The sequence below is a fragment of the Thamnophis sirtalis genome, unplaced genomic scaffold (assembly GCF_051295495.1).
Source record: "Thamnophis sirtalis isolate CommonGarterSnake01/CBP01778 unplaced genomic scaffold, rThaSir2_p1.2 scaffold_4, whole genome shotgun sequence".
NCBI classification, from domain to species: Eukaryota; Metazoa; Chordata; class Lepidosauria; order Squamata; family Natricidae; genus Thamnophis; species Thamnophis sirtalis.
Window position 1 is genome coordinate 123,884,941 of NW_028261384.1, and position 16,517 is coordinate 123,901,457.

General features: G+C 38.9%; 2 protein-coding genes across 2 annotated transcripts; both read right to left on the bottom strand.

Annotated features, from left to right (window-relative positions):
- Positions 1–762: 762 nt before the first annotated feature.
- LOC148046354 (olfactory receptor 10AG1-like) lies at positions 763–1,689 on the bottom strand. Its single transcript, XM_087712001.1, has one exon. The coding sequence runs from the start codon at positions 1,687–1,689 to the stop codon at positions 763–765; it is 927 nt and encodes a 308-aa protein (XP_087568127.1).
- A 12,444-nt stretch (positions 1,690–14,133) lies between these two features.
- LOC148046355 (olfactory receptor 10C1-like) lies at positions 14,134–15,060 on the bottom strand. The gene has a single exon (XM_087712002.1). The coding sequence runs from the start codon at positions 15,058–15,060 to the stop codon at positions 14,134–14,136; it is 927 nt and encodes a 308-aa protein (XP_087568128.1).
- Positions 15,061–16,517: the final 1,457 nt, after the last annotated feature.

The following is a 16,517-nucleotide window of genomic DNA, read 5'->3' on the forward strand; positions in this document are numbered from 1 at the left end:
AATAACACAACTTGATATTGACTATGTAATAGATTAAAATCTTTTTAAAATCCAAGAGTTGTTAACCTAATTTTGCAAAGCTTCTTTTCCAGTAACATTGTATTGCTAACTGGGGCATACAAAACCTTTGCCAGACCAATTCTCGAATATAACTCGTCTGCCTGGAATCAACACTGGGCATCAGACTTTAATACAATTGAGCAGGTCCAGAGATATTTCAAGAGAAGAGTACTCCATTCCTCTACTCACAATAGAATACCTTATGCCACCAGACTTGAAATTTTGGCCTTGGACAATCTGGAACTGCATTTCAATTTAAGCATAGTACACAAAATTGTCTGCTACAATACCTTACCTGCCAATGACTTCTTCAGCTTCAACTTCAATAATACATGGGCAAACAATTGATACAAACAAAGTAAACCTTTGAAAAGTTTGTTGCAGAAAATGTGATTTCAGTAACAGAGTGGTCAATGCCTGGAATGCTCTATCTGGCTCAGTTGTTACATCCTCAAACCTTCATAACTTTAAACTGTCTAATGTGGAACTCATCCCATTCCTAAGAGATTTGTAAAGGAGTGTCTGTGTTTGTGTGCATAAGCGCACTTGCGTGCCTAACGTCCCTGTCCTCATCTTTTTGTCTTCATTTCTTTTGTTTATATCCAGGTTGATATTTATAGCTGCTATCTTGTACATGTTTGGCAAACTAATAAATACAAATACAAAGCTATGGATCTACTTGTATTACCCCATAAAGAGGATCTATTTCCTTGCTACAATTTTCTTGAAAGCCACTTTCATCTCTTTATTCCTCAAGCTGTAAATGATGGGATTTAAACTTGGGGTCACCACTGTGTAGAGCAGGGCAAGGAATCGGTTACTGTCCATGGAATATTCTGAGTGGGGACTAATGTAGGTAACAATGCAGGTTCCATAGAAAATGCAGACCACGGTGAGATGTGAGGAACAAGTGGAAAATATTTTGCGCCTGTTTTTGGCCCCAGGCATCTTGAGAATCGTGGAGAGGATGAGGATGTAGGAAAAAAGGATGAGCAAAAGGGGAGTCAACATTATTAAAGCAGCTATTACGGGAATGGCCAGTTCATCCTTATAGGTGTCTGTGGAAGCCAATTTTAGAACATGCTTAATGTCACAGAAAAAATGGCTGATTCCATTTGATCCACAGAAGGGAAGGGTGAAGATGGAAATAGATTGTCCCAAACTCACAAAAGCACCAATGGCCCATGACAGAGCAGCAAGCTTAGCGCATTTCCTGTATTTCATGATATACGGGTATTGCAAGGGTTTGCAAATGGCAACATAGCGGTCGTACGACATGACACAAAGAAGACAACATTCAGCGAGACCAAAGAGTATGACGAAACACATTTGACACCCACAGCCCCAAAAGGATATAGTCTGATTGTCTGATAACAAATTCACTAGCATTTTTGGGGTCGTGGAGGAGGTGTAGCCAATTTCCAAAATGGACAAGTTCCAGAGGAAGAAATACATTGGGTTGTGGAGGATAGGATTGAGAGTGATGAGGATCAAAATCAGGCTGTTGCCAATCAAAGTCATCAAGTAGAACATTAGAACCAGGCAAAAGAGAAGATCTTGCATTGACTGGAAATCTGAGAAGCCTAGAAGGACAATCTCGTTCAAACAGGATTGGTTGTCTTTTACCATGGTATCATCCAGGTGGAAGCCTGAGAACATAAGAGGATCATTAAAGCAAGAATCAAACAATACCTAAAAAGGAAAAGGCTTGTTATCTTTGAACTCAAGATCCTGTTTCCCTATATTGTTGTTAGTGAAATAGATGAATAAAATTTTCAATGATGCTGCCCAACAGGAATAACCAATGCACTGAATGTGACCCTAGAGAAAGTACTAAGTATTAATCTTACTTTTGATTTTTTTTCTGGTAGTTTTAGAAGGATGGAATATTTTGCCTCCTGGAAAACTGGAGATGAACTAATATCCACTGGTAATTCAAAGTCTCAAAACTCTCTGTGCCATACATGAGTCTTCATCTATCCTTTTTTCTGCAATATGTATTTCATATAGGCAGACATTTTGCTTCAGCCTATATCAAAGGCTGTGGAGGAACCTTTAAAATCAGTTGACTCCTAGAGGATCAGAAGTTTTAGAGGCAGGAGGGAATTTTGTTCTCTAACAAGGTCTCCTGAGAGATACCTGAGGATTCATCCTGGGAATTTGGTAAATGGATGGACCTTAAGGCAAGGATTCTGTAGAGAACATTTGGAAAACCCAGTGAAACCACTTAATCAGGAAGCAGTTACTAACTAGAAGGAGATCTTGACATTCATGATGACCTTGTGTTGAATTGTCTTTCTTTAAATCTGTAAGGAGTTAACACTTTGCTGTTGTTGTTGTTGTTAGTAGCAAAGCTGTGTCCCACCCATTGTGACCCCATGGAAAATGTTCCTCCAGGCCTTCCTGTCCTCTGCCATCCTCTGGAGTCCATTTATGCTCACACTGACTGCTTCGGGGACCAATGTTCCCTCTAATTTTTTTTCAGTGTGAGCAGAAAAGTATAGTGTTTGAGCAGCACATTTTCATGCCTGAGCACCTGATTTCTTTTCATAGATGTCACCCAAGACAATGAAATCAGTGTTATTTGAAACTCAATTCTACCATGTAAATATCCATTAAGTAAAGAAATCTCCCTATACAGGTAGTCCTCAATCTACGACCATAATTGTGCCCAAAGTTTCTATTGCTAAGTGAGACATTTGTTAAGTGAGTTTTGCCCCATTTTACAACCTTTCTTGGTACAGTTATGTGAATCAGTACGGTTGAATCAGTAACCTGGTTGTTAAGTCAATCTGACTTTCCTGCTGACTTTGCTTGGCAGAAGGTTGCAAAAGGCGAGCCCAGGACACTGCAATCATCATAAATATGAGGCAGTTGCCAAATATCCAAATTTTGATCATGTGGCCATGGGGATGCTGCAATGATCATAAGTGTAAAGAACAGCTGTAATTCACTTTTTTTCAGTGCTGATGTAGCTTTAGTCATTAAGTGAACTGTTGTAAGTTGAGGACTTCTTGTATTCAAGGTCGATGGATGATTCTATATGGGAAAAGGATCAAAACTTCCCTCTATCCATACTATGAATAACTTTATATGCTTTATACTTTCCCCTTACTATCCAATAGTCTGCAGTGATATTAGCAAGTTATGAATAAATTACCAACTGATGTAGATTAGCAATTGGGGAAACTAAAGAAACAAACAAAGTGGGGAGGGGAGGGAGGGGAGGAAGGAAGGAAGGAAGGGAGGGAGGGGGAGAGAGAGGGAGAGAGAGAAACAGAGAGACAAAAAAGGAAAGAGGAGAAAAAGAAAGGGAAGAGGAGGGAGGGAGGATTAGAAAAAGAGGCCGAAAAAAGAAAGGGAGGGAAAAAGAGTAAAGGAAGAAAGAAGGAAGGAAGGAAAGAAAAAAGAAAGAAAAAAAGGAAGGAAGAAAAGAGGAGAGAAGGAATAGAGGCCAAGAAGGACAATCTCGTTCAAACAGGATTGGTTGTCTTTTTTCATCCAGATGGAAGCCTGAGAACACAAGAGGATCATTAAAGAAAGAATCAAACAATACATAACAAGAAAATGGGCTTGTCATCCTTTTTTTAAAAAATGAAAAAAATAGTTTTTATTAAAAAAATTTACCTTTAAAAACAGAAAAAACTACAACAAAAAATCCCCAGAAAAAACAGGACGCACATAACAATATAAAATAATTATATAACCTTCAGTATCAGCAGACATGTTTAGCCATTGTAGTTCTCCATTCTCCATTGCCTTTCTATTGGTTTTAACCTCTGTAATAGTGTAATAACAATTGTACTAACAAATGTGATAATATTAATTGTTCATATCACGATTACATTTACATTGTGGTCAATAGTTTAAGTTTGATAGTAATTAATAACTTTGGTTAATTTTTATTCAGTACTAGTTTAGAAGAAAACAAAACGAAAGACTTCTATTTTCTGTTTTGGCTTCTGTTTTCTAGCCACTTATAGGCTTGTTATCCTTGATAACTTTAGATTCTGTTTCCTTACATTGCCATTAGTGAATTACCGTGTTTCGCCGATAATACGACATGTCCTCATAATACAGCCGTGCCACATTTTTCTGGTGAGCAAAAATATAAGCCCCCCGCATATAAGCCCCCTGGACAACTCCCCACCTAAAGCCAGGCAGAGCGCCACTCACCAACATAGCAGGATCCCGAAGGTGCAAAGCCGCGGGAACCTGGGGGGAGGCAAAGGTGATCGCATAGCTTGGTGCCTTCGGCATACTGCTAGGTTGGTGAGCAGTGCTGTGTCCAGCTAAAGAGGGGGGTTGCCGGGTGGCTGCTCTCTCTTTTTTTATTTATTTATTTTATTTCTTAAAAAAAAAAACACAAATATTTCATCATTTGTCAATCATTAAGACATTGAAGTACAATTTTTTGTGTGTGCCCCTCCCTCCCTCCACCCCCCCAACCCCCCTCGTCCTTCCCCCCCCCAACTTCCCAGAACCCGTACACGGTATGGATTTTTAACTAACACAGTCTAAAATCTATTGAGAAAAAAGAAATAAAGAAATTAATGACATTCTACATTGACCTTAGCTTCTTCTTACTGAACTAACTTTTAACAATTTAAATCATTTCTGATCTTAAGCATAGGCTAACTGGAATTTCTTGGTCCCGTATTTATTTTGTATATAGTCAATCCATTTTTTCCAGTCTCGTTTATATTTCTCATTTGAATGATCTTTGAGATATGCCGATATTTTAGCCATCTCGGCTAAGTTTGTCACTTTCAATGTCCATTCTTGGATTGTAGGCAAGTCTTCCTTCTTCCAATATCGTGCCACCAACAGTCTTGCTGCAGTTATCAGGTGCAGAATCAAATTAGTCTCTACCACTGTAAAGTCAGTACATATACGTAGTAAAAATAACTGAGGAATAAACTTTATCCTTCTTTTAAAAATATTTTGCATGACCCACCATATTTTTATCCAGAATGCCTTAACCTTTTGGCAGGTCTACCATATATGATAATATGTAGCATCGAGAGAAACACACCTCCAACATTTAGGCTGTACATTCGGATACATAGAAGCCAACTTTTTAGGATCTAAATGCCATCTATAGAACATCTTGTAAAAATTTTCTCTCAGATTTTGAGCTTGTGTAAATTTCACATTTCTTACCCAGATTCTTTCCCATGTATCCAACATTATTGGTTCCTCAATATTTTGAGCCCATTTTATCATACAATCTTTAACTAATTCTGTTTCCGAATCCATCTGTATTAATACATTATATATCCTCTTTATATGCATTAAGCTTTGATCTCTTATTTGTTTAAACAGATTATCCTCAACTTGAATAAAACCAATTTTTTGATCTATTTTCCACCTAGCCTGTAATTGCCCATACTGGAACCATGTTTGAACTACCTTCTCCTCTTTTAATACCTCTAAAGATTTTAATTGTAATACCCCCCTTTCCAAGGTAAGAAGCTGTCTGTAAGTAATTCTGTCCTGTTTTTGTGCTGTATTCATATTTTCAATTGCGTGTCTAGGAATTGCCCACATGGGTATCTTGTCATTTAATTTATATTGGTATTTCTTCCAAACCCGCAATAAAGCATTTCTTAAAATATGACTTTTAAAATTCTTATCCAATTTTTTGTTGAATAACAGGTAAGCATGCCAGTCAAATACCAGATCGTGTCCCTCAATATTCAATATTCTATCATTGGTTAAATGAGTCCAATCACTAATTACAGAGAATGCCACTGCCTCATAATATAGTTTTAAATTAGGTAGTTTCAATCCTCCTCTCTCACGTACATCTTGCATTATTTTCATCTTTACCCTCGGCTTCTTTCCTGCCCACACAAATTTGTTGATACCCTTCTGCCATTCTAAAAGGTTCGCATCTTTTTTAAGTATAGGTAACATTTGGAAAAGAAATAAAATTTTTGGTAAAATGTTCATTTTCACAGCCGCTATCCTACCCAGCAAAGATAAATGCAATTTCTCCCATTTTTTCATCTCTGTCTGTATGCTATGCCAAAGTGGTTCATAATTATGCTTATATAATTTCCCATTTGAAGTTAAAATGTTAACTCCAAGATATTTGACTTTTTTAACTACCTCACATCCTAGCATCACTCCTAATTCTTCCTTTTGTTTAATATTCATATTTATAGCTAATATTTTGGTTTTTCCTAAATTTATTTTAAAGCCAGACACTTGACCATATTGATTAATCGTATTCATTAAAACCATACTGGATTCCTGCGGTTGTTCCAATATTATGACCAAATCATCCGCAAAAGCGCGGACTCTATATTCTTGCTGCCTAATCTTGATCCCTTTTAAACCATCCAAGCCCTGTATTTTATTCAACAATACTTCCAAAGTTATAATAAACAATAATGGGGACAAAGGACAGCCCTGTCTTGTACCTTTTCCAATTTGAAAAGCGTCTGTTAAACTTCCATTACTATGATTTGTGCTGTTTGCTGTTGGTATATTGCTTTAATTGACTGTAAAAAATTATCTCCTATCTGCATTTTTTGCAATATCTTCAGCAGAAATTGCCAGTTAACTCGATCAAAGGCCTTCTCAGCATCCAAAAATATAAACGCAGCAGGGATCTGGTTGTTCTTTCCCAAATATTCTAATGCATTAATAATTAATCTGACATTACTTTTCATCTGTCTCCCTTGTATAAAACCTGTTTGGTCCATATGTATCAATTGTTGAATAACCAACATTAACCTATTTGCTAATATTTTAGTAAAAATTTTATAATCTACATTCAGTAATGAAATAGATCTATAATTTTTGGGTTGAGTAGTATCTTGATCTTCTTTGGGTATCAAAGATATAAACGCTGTCTTCCAAGATGGAGGGACTTTGCTCTCTTGTGAGCGGGCCCCCAAAGAGCTGGGCACAGCCTCATGGGTGAATGGCTGTGTTGTATTGTCGCAGCAGTGCAACACAACAGCCCCTGTAGCAACCATGGTCACAAACAGCCACCCGGTAAACCCCCTTTGTAGCCGGGCACAGTGCTATTCACTGACCTAGGGGTATTGCCAAGTCACGTGAGTGCCTGTTTGGCGCCTTCCAAATGCCAGTGAATGGCACTCTGCACAGCTGGAGAGGGGGGTTGCATGAGTGGCTGTTCCGCTCTCACTCACCCATCTCCCAATGCATGGCCCAGCTCTCATTACAAATCCAGGGCACCGCCGCCACCGCCATCCCAGACTGGCTTTTTCCATGGCTTCCAACTCGAATCTTTCAGCAGTGGCCGCCCTGGGTGTACACTCTATGCTTGTACACTCTGCATGCAGCTGGGATATTTTATTTGAATTCTACTACAGTAATGAACTTAGGTTGCCCTTCAGGACTCTCCATTTCTTTGAATAAATATAAAAAATTTCCATGTAATCTGCAACTCCTACACTGCAGAAGCATTTGGACCACATATTTTGACGAGGGAAAAGCAATAGATGCAATTTACATAGACTTCTGCAAAGCCTTTGATCCAGTGGTGCACGAGAAACTACTGTTAAAACTAAGTTCTTATGGCATTTCTGGATCCCTACACAAATGAATTGCCTGTTTGATAGGAACAGGCAAATGAATGCCTGTTCCTATCAAACAGGTAACGAGTAGCCAAAACAGGGATTGCACTATCAAATCTAGCACCAGTTATGAGTGATGTCCTCCAAGGCAACATTCTAGGACCTACACTCTTTCTGCTTTACATCAACGACCTATCCAATCATATTAAAAGCAGCTGCGTCTTCTTCACTGATGACATACAATTGTTCAACACCACTGACAATACATCAAACACCAAATACAATTTGGGTGGAAATGACCTCGTAGACAACCCCCTAGGGCCTAGGAGTACTCATCTCAAATGATCTAAGCCCCAGTGTCCACTCTAACAGCTTTGCCAAAAGACATTAAGAGTTGTTAACGGGGCGGGGCCTGACAGAGGGTTGTTATCTTTAACAGCTCTGGAATCTTGGCGTCGTTAATCTGTCTAAACAGCAATCTATCAAACTGTTTGGAAGTTTATTTATCCTCCCTTCAGGCTTAGAAGAGAGAGATGAGAAGGTATGCATCAGAAGCTCTCCAACTAGCTCTTTCACCTTAAACTCTGGGAGGAAAGGGGGAAAGCACCGGCTGTAGCATGGCAGCTCCGTGCCAGGATTTATTCTGCCTTTTGTTGCAGAACGAAGGTTTTTGCTCATCCTCAGCGCAATGATTTATTATGGACTTCAAGCCGAGCTGAACCAACACTTGTGAACATCTTAACTGTATGTATAAATCCTTAGCTCCATTGCAAAGAATTCCTTCTGCTGATTACTTGTTGAAAGTTCTATAAAAATGGCGCCGAGCTGTGTAGGAGGGGCATGTCTCGGATAGAGCTTTTGCGAAGCCTAAAAGTGATTTATTACCAAGAAGTGACTTATCAAAACAAATAGCAATTGCTGTATAATTGGACTGCCTGGACTTTTTAACTGACTAAAGAAGATTAAGTTTGAGATGGCTGGGTCCAAAAATCCCCCACTCCCCCCGCATCGAAAAGTGCCAGAAATTCACCAGCGCCTTCTGCTAAAATACAGTCATCACTCCCTTCTACATCTGCAGGGGACCCCCTGACAAGGGAAATTCTGGAGAAGGAATTAATCGATGCGTTAAAAATCATGCTGTTACGATGGAAACAAAACTTAAGGAAGAGATAACTGCTTCTAACAAGCAGATGTCTGAAGAACTTATGACATGTAACCAAATGATTAGAGGGGACTTTTTGACTGCTCTGGATTCACTAGTTGGTTATGCACAGGCCCTTGAAGAAAAGTTAGAAGATCTTAGTGATTCTAATACGAACTTGGCAATGAAAATGGAGGCGGTCCAGCAAAAGGTTAGCAATGCAGAAAATGAAATCATAATGCTACAGTATAGGCAAATGGAATTTGCTTTAAGGATAAGTGGCCTCTCTGAAAATACACAAGAGAACCTGAAACAGACTCTCTCTGAAGCCTTCGACCTGATAGCAGGAAGGTCAGGAGGTAATTTGACTGGCAAATCGAAAAGGTTTATTGCGTTAATTCCTCACTGGCAAAACAAAAACAATTACCAAGAGATATAGTGGTCTACTTCGCCACTAAAGATGTGAGAAATATGATATTACAGGAATCCTACAAAAATAAGCTTCAAATCGGGGGTCGGGAGGTGACTGTCTTGAAGGAGATACCACCTAAAATGCTGAGATCTAGGAAAGACTATGCCTTTCTAGTGGAAGAGCTCAAAAATCACCAGATACAGTTTAGATGGGACGCCAATAAAACTGGGTTTTTCTTTTTTCCTCCCTTCCTTTGCAGTTGATGGTAAGATGAATTGATGTAAGTACTTAATAACACAACTTAATATTGACTTCCGGGGGAGGAGCTGTCGCCGTCGGGAGCTCAACGGAGCTCCCCTCAGAGTTCTGGTCTGTATATCTAAAAAGATCTATAGATATCTCCCCTTTTTGGCAGAAAGGGGCAGGGAGTAGTTCAGTCGTTAGGATCTCTTTGTAATTCACAGCCCTTTTTTTCGCTGTGAACGGAGAAGAGGTTCAACAATAGCTGAGCTTTTTTTTTTACTCCAGCCAGTTCTTCTCGGCTGTTTCTTTTCAGCCCTAGGCAGGTTGCCCCCCCCCTCAGGACAAAGTTAAGCTATTTAAGATTAATTCGAGAAGGGACCATTCCTGAGAAATTTTATTTTATTACTATTCAAAATACCAGCTTCAATTTTGTAAAAGGCTTTCCTATCCAGCTGCGTTACAAGATGGTGATTTTATAGCTTCTGCGTTTGATATATGACGCACTCAATCAGCTCTATTCTCCTGAAGACTTCTCCTTATTAACTGTTAAAAGTCTATAAATAGTATCCCATTTAAAACCGAGGGGAGCAGAGACTTTGTTTGTTTGCTTGTTTGTTTGTGCGTTTTTTATAATGGCTCCCAAATCGAAGCAGTCTAAGCGTTTCCTTAATAATACATCTCAAGAAATTGTTACAAAATCGCTGCCCTTGCCTCCCACGCCCTCTACTGGAGATTTCTTAACGCAAGAATTTCTTTTTAAAACCCTTAAAGAGTTCAGACAGGAAATTAAACAACTTTTATCGGACTTATATGATAAACTGGATGCCAAGATTGCTCAAACAAGGGAAGATATGATCGGAGTTATGACTGTTATGACAGACTATGTTGCTGAAATGGAGGAAAAATTGGAACTTTTGGAAAAAGCTAATTCTAATTTGACATCTAAAATTCAAACGTTACAACAGCAAGTTGAAAATGCTCAAAAACAACTCGTTATGATAAATTACAATAAGACTGCATTTGCAATAAGAGTCAGAGGATTGCATGAAAAGGAACAGGAGAATTTGAAACAGACCTTTTTTGAGGCTTTCAGACGTTCGGTGGGAAGTCCAGGATTTAACTTTGATTGGCAGATTCAAAAAATTTATCGCCAGAACTCGTGCGTAGCAAAACAACGACAGCTTCCGAGGGACATAATTATATATTTCACCACAAGAGAATCCAGAAATGCGATAATACAGAAGTTCTACAATAACAGGCTGCGAATCGATGGACAGGACTTGATTGTTTTTAAAGAAATACCATCTCAAATATTAAGAGCAAGGAGAGACTACACTTTCTTAACTGAAAAACTCAGAGATTCTCAGATACAATATAAATGGGAAGTGCCATCTGGTATCACAGTCACATTTGAGAACCAAAAATATAGTCTCAATTCTGTTTGCGAAGCCCGAGATTTTTACTACAAAACTCTGAAGGCGGGACTTCCTGATTCACCCGGACTTGGAGAACGACAAGGAGAAGGAGAAGATAAGCAGCGGGACATGTGGCTACAAGGCGGAGGGTGTTGCTTTCCCCTTCCGGAAGGGCAGAAGAGTAAAGAATAAAGATCCAGCTATGCCTTTAAAATACTTCTTAAATTTTTAATCTGAATAAAATTTCAGGAGTCCTGTCTGGTATAAAATGACAAAGCTGTATACCGATGAAGAGATATTGAGACTGAAAGAAGCGGTGCTGAATTTGGACATATATTGTATGGGACTTATATAAGACTTGTTTGAATCTTAATTTAAACTGCGCATGATCTATTCTTTGGGGCGAGGAGAGCGGAGATCGTAGTTTTCTTGGATTGTGGTTTGGGATGAATGGAGTCGGGTGGCATGGGGTAGATGGAAGGGTAGTGAAAGTTCAATTAGATTACCTTGATCCAGAATGTAAGCTGATTTTTGTATAAATTGTTATTTGAATACAAGGTTAAGAAAGATTATCTGGAGAGTCTACACGAGGGTGGAGTAAATATGAGAGGAGCAATGGATGAGGATAAAATACATATGTGGACACGGGTAAAGGCAGGATGGGAGGTATAAAATTTATATGCGGAAGCGGGTAAAGACATTGTTTAAGATTTTAAAAATAATGAGAAGCCGAGTTTAATGTTAGAGAGTTTATTGACTTTTCTTTCTTGGGGGGGGGGGTTTCCCCCCTTTTTTCTTTTTATTATTCTTTTCTTTTTTGTTCTTTATTTTTTTTATTTTTTATTATTTTGTAACTTCTAATCTATTTGGTTTCAATATACTCCAGACTTTGCTTGATAAAGAACGATGCCGGGAATGGGATCTGGGAAGTTGGAAGGGGGTCAGGGAGGGGGGTTCAGGGGGTGGGTGGGGGGGAGGGTGGAAATATAGACTCAATTTTCAGAACAATGAATGCACTTGGATACTGTTGCTTTTTTTTCCCTTTTGTTTTTCTTTTCTTCTTTCTTTTCCTTTTATTTTCCTTTTGTTTTAGTACAAAACAAATAGACCAATGAATACTAGAAATACACCGAAGTGAGATGTAGAGGGAAAGAAGAGGGGGGAATTAAGAGGGAGTGAGAAGGGAATGTAAGAAGGGTGAGATGGTGGGAAGGGGAGAAAGGAATGGCTGAGGGGGAGGGGAAGTAGAAGAGGGGATTGTTGGAAGGGAGAAATGAAAGTTGGAGGGGTAGAAGGAAGGGTGTATGTAGGATAGAAGTGTTATGAGTTGTTTATTGCTTCTTTTTTTTAACTGCACAGTATTTAAGTGATTGTATAAAGGAAAATGAAAATGTAATAAAAGATGTCAATGTAAAAAAATAACACAACTTGATATTGACTATGTAATACATTAAAATCTTTTTAAAATCCTCAAGAGTTGTTAACCTAATTTAAGTAGAGATTAACTTGACTTTGCCTTTGATAACTGCAGCTAGATTGTTGATGGCGCAATACTGGAAGAGGGAAGTTTTGTTTACTATCTAGGAATGGACATTGAAAACCACAAACTTAGCAGAGATGGCTAAAATATTTGCATATCTCAAGGATAATTCAAATGAGAGATGTAAACGAGACTGGGAAAAATGGATTGACTATATTCAAAATAAATATGGGTCTAGGAAATTTCAGATAGTTTATGAGTAAGATCAGAAACGATACAAATTGTTTATAGTTAGCCTAGCAAGGAGGAGCTAAGCTCAATTCAAATATGTTATTAACTTTCTATGTTTTCTCTTAAGTGTATCTTAAACTGTTTTTGTTAAAGATTTATACCTTGTATTGGTTCTGGGAAGTCAGGGTGGGGGAAGGTTGGGGAGGCTGTGGGGAGGGTGGGAGGGAGTGGAGTTTACTAAGTTGGAGGAGGGATGATGGATGAGTGTACATGTATACTGCTATTTTTTCTTTTTTTATGTATATTGATATGGAATTATAAATACCATCAACACAAAAGGGATTTTGCTCAGAAGCTGAAATACACCAAGTGAATTAGAGGAAGAGTGGGAAGTAGAGGAGAGAAGAAAGATAGGAAGAGAGGGATAGGAGAGAGGGTGAAGGGGGAAGATGAGGTGTATAAGGAGGAGTGGTAAGGGGAGAGAGGAGAAGGAGAAAGGAAGGGGAAGTAGAGTAGAAAATGATGGAGGGAAGACAGGATGTAGAAGAGTCGGAAGTAGAGCAGAGACGAAGATAGGAAGAGAGGAATAGGAGAGAGGGTGAAGGGGGAAGATGAGCTGTATAAGGAGGAGTGAGTAGAAGGAGAAAGGAAGGGGAAGTAGAGTAGGAAATGATGGAAGGAAGACAGAATGCAAAAAGGGGAAAGAGAGAAGGGGAAGAAAGTGTTGGATAAGGTATAAATATGGTGTATGGAGAGCAGAAGAGCCAATAACTGGGTTTTTCTTCCCCCCCCTTCCTTGGCAGTTGATGGTAAGATGAATTGATGTAAGTACTTAATAACACAACTTGATATTGACTATGTAATAGATTAAAATCTTTTTAAAATCCAAGAGTTGTTAACCTAATTTTGCAAAGTTTCTTTTCCAGTAACATTGTATTGCTAACTGGGGCATATAAAACCTTTGCCAGACCAATTCTCGAATATAGCTCATCTGCCTGGAATCAACACTGGGCATCAGACTTTAATACGATTGAGCAGGTCCAGAGGTATTTCAAGAGAAGAGTACTCCATTCCTCTACTCACAATAGAATACCTTATGCCACCAGACTTGAAATTTTGGCCTTGGACAATCTGGAACTGCATTTCAATTTCAGCATAGTAAAAATTTCTGCTACAATACCTTACCTGCCAATGACTTCTTCAGCTTCAACCTCAATAATACATGGGCAAACAATTGATACAAACAAAATAAACCTCTGAAAAGTTTGTTGCAGAAAATATGACTTCAGTAACAGAGTGGTCAATGCCTGGAATGCTCTATCTGGCTCGGTTGTTACATCCTCAAACCTTCATAGTTTCAACTTTAAATTGTCTAATGTGGACCTCATCCCATTCCTAAGAGATTCGTAAAGGGGTGTCTGTGTTTGTGTGCATAAGCGCACTTGCGTGCCTAACGTCCCTGTCCTCATCTTTTTGTCTTCATTTCTTTTGTTTATATCCAGGTTGATATTTATAGCTGCTATCTTGTACATGTTTGGCAAACTAATAAATACAAATACAAAGCTATGGATCTACTTGTATTACCCCATAAAGAGGATCTATTTCCTTGCTACAGTTTTCTTGAAAGCCACTTTCATCTCTTTATTCCTCAAGCTGTAAATGATGGGATTTAAACTTGGGGTCACCACTGTGTAGAGCAGGCCAAGGAATCGGCTACTGTCCATGGAATATTCTGAGTGGGGACTAATGTAGGTAACAATGAGGGTTCCATAGAAAATGCAAACCACGGTGAGATGTGAGGAACAAGTGGAAAATATTTTGCGCCTGTTTTTGGCCCCAGGCATCTTGAGAATCGTGGAGAGGATGAGGATGTAGGAAAAAAGGATGAGCAAAAGGGGTGTCAAGATTATTAAAGCAGCTAGTACAGCAATGGCCAGTTCATCCTTAAAGGTGTCGGTGGACACCAATTTTAGAACATGCTTAATGTCACAGAAAAAATGGCTGATTCCATTTGATCCACAGAAGGGAAGGGTGAAGATGGAAATAGATTGTCCCAAACTCACAAAAGCACCAATGGCCCACGACAGAGCAGCAAGCTTAGCACATTTCCTGTATTTCATGATATACGGGTATTGCAAGGGTTTGCAAATGGCAACATAGCGGTCGTACGACATGACACAAAGAATACAACATTCAGCGAGACCAAAGAGTATGAAGAAACACATTTGACACCCACAGCCCCAAAAGGATATAGTCTGATTGTCTGATAACAAATTCACTAGCATCTTTGGGGTGGTGGTGGAGGTGTAGCCAATTTCCAAAATGGACAAGTTCCAGAGGAAGAAATACATTGGGGTGTGGAGGATAGGATTGAGAGTGATGAGGATCAAAATCAGGCTGTTGCCAATCAAAGTCATCAAGTAGAACATTAGAACCAGGCAAAAGAGAAGATCTTGCATGGACTGGAAATCTGAGAAGCCTAGAAGGACAATCTCGTTCAAACAGGATTGGTTGTCTTTTTTCATCCAGATGGAAGCCTGAGAACACAAGAGGATCATTAAAGCAAGAATCAAACAATACCTAAAAAGGAAAAGGCTTGTTATCTTCGAACTCAAGATCCTGTTTCCCTATATTGCTGTTAGTGAAATAGATGAATAAAATTTTCAACGATGCTGCCCAACAGGAATAACCAACGCACCGAATGTGACCCTTAGGGAAAGTAGTAAGTATTAATCTTACTTTTGGTTTTTTTTCTGGTACTTTTAGAAGGATGGAATATTTTGCCTCCTGGAAAACTGGAGATGTACTAATATCCACTGGTAATTCAAAGTCTCAAAACTCTCTGTGCCATACATGAGTCTTCATCTATCCTTTTTTCTGCAATATGTATTTCATATATGCAGACATTTTGCTTCAGCCAATATCAAAGGCTGTGGAGGAACCTTTAAAATCAGTTGACTCCTAGAGGATCAGAAGTTTTAGAGGCAGGAGGGAATTTTGTTCTCTAACAAGGTCTCCTGAGAGATACCTGAGGATTCATCCTGGGAATTTGGTAAATGGATGGACCTTAAGGGAAGGATTCTGTAGAGAACAGTTGGAAAACCCAGTGAAACCACTTAACCAGGAAACAGTTACTAACTGGAAGGAGATCTTGACATTCATGATGACCTTGTGTTCAATTGTCTTTCTTTAAATCTGTAAGGAGTTAACACTTTGTTGTTGTTGTTGTTGTTGTTAGTAGCAAAGCCGTGTCCCACCCATTATGACCCCATGGAAAATGTTCCTCCAGGCCTTCCTGTCCTCTGCCATCCTCTGGAGTCCATTTATGCTCACGGTGACTGCTTCAGTGACCAATGTTCCCTCTAATATTTTTTCAGTGTGAGCGGAAAAGTACAGTGTTTGAACAGCACATTTTCATGCCTGAGAACCTGATTTCTTTTCATAGATGTCACCCAAGACAATAAAATCAGTGTTATTTGAAACTCAATTTTACCATGTAAATATCCATTAAGTAAAGAAATTTCCCTATAAACCAAATCCCTATAAACGTAGTCTTCAATCTACCTCCATAATTGAGCCCAAAGTTTCTATTGCTAAGTGAGACATTTGTTAAGTGAGTTTTGCCCCATTTTACAAGCTTTCTTGCTACAGTTAAGTGAATCACTGCGGTTGAATCAGTAACCTGGTTCTTAAGTCAATCTGACTTTCCTGCTGACTTTGCTTGGCAGAAGGTTGCAAAAGATGAGCCCAGGACACTGCAACCAACATAAATATGAGGCAGTTGACAAAGATCCAAATTTTGATCATGTGGCCCTGGGAATGCTGCAATGATCATAAGTGTAAAGAACAGCTGTAATTCACTTTTTTCCAGTGCTGATGTAGCTTTAGTCATTAAGTGAACTGCTGTAAGTTGAGGACTTCTTGTATTCAAGGTCAATGGATGATTCTATATGGGAAAAGGATCAAAACTTCCCTCTATCCA

What these genes read in the sequence shown, in the direction of transcription:
- LOC148046355 (XM_087712002.1), bottom strand. Translation starts at nt 15,060, where the DNA reads ATGAAAAAAGACAACCAATCCTGTTTGAACGAGATTGTCCTTCTAGGC.
- LOC148046354 (XM_087712001.1), bottom strand. Translation starts at nt 1,689, where the DNA reads ATGGTAAAAGACAACCAATCCTGTTTGAACGAGATTGTCCTTCTAGGC.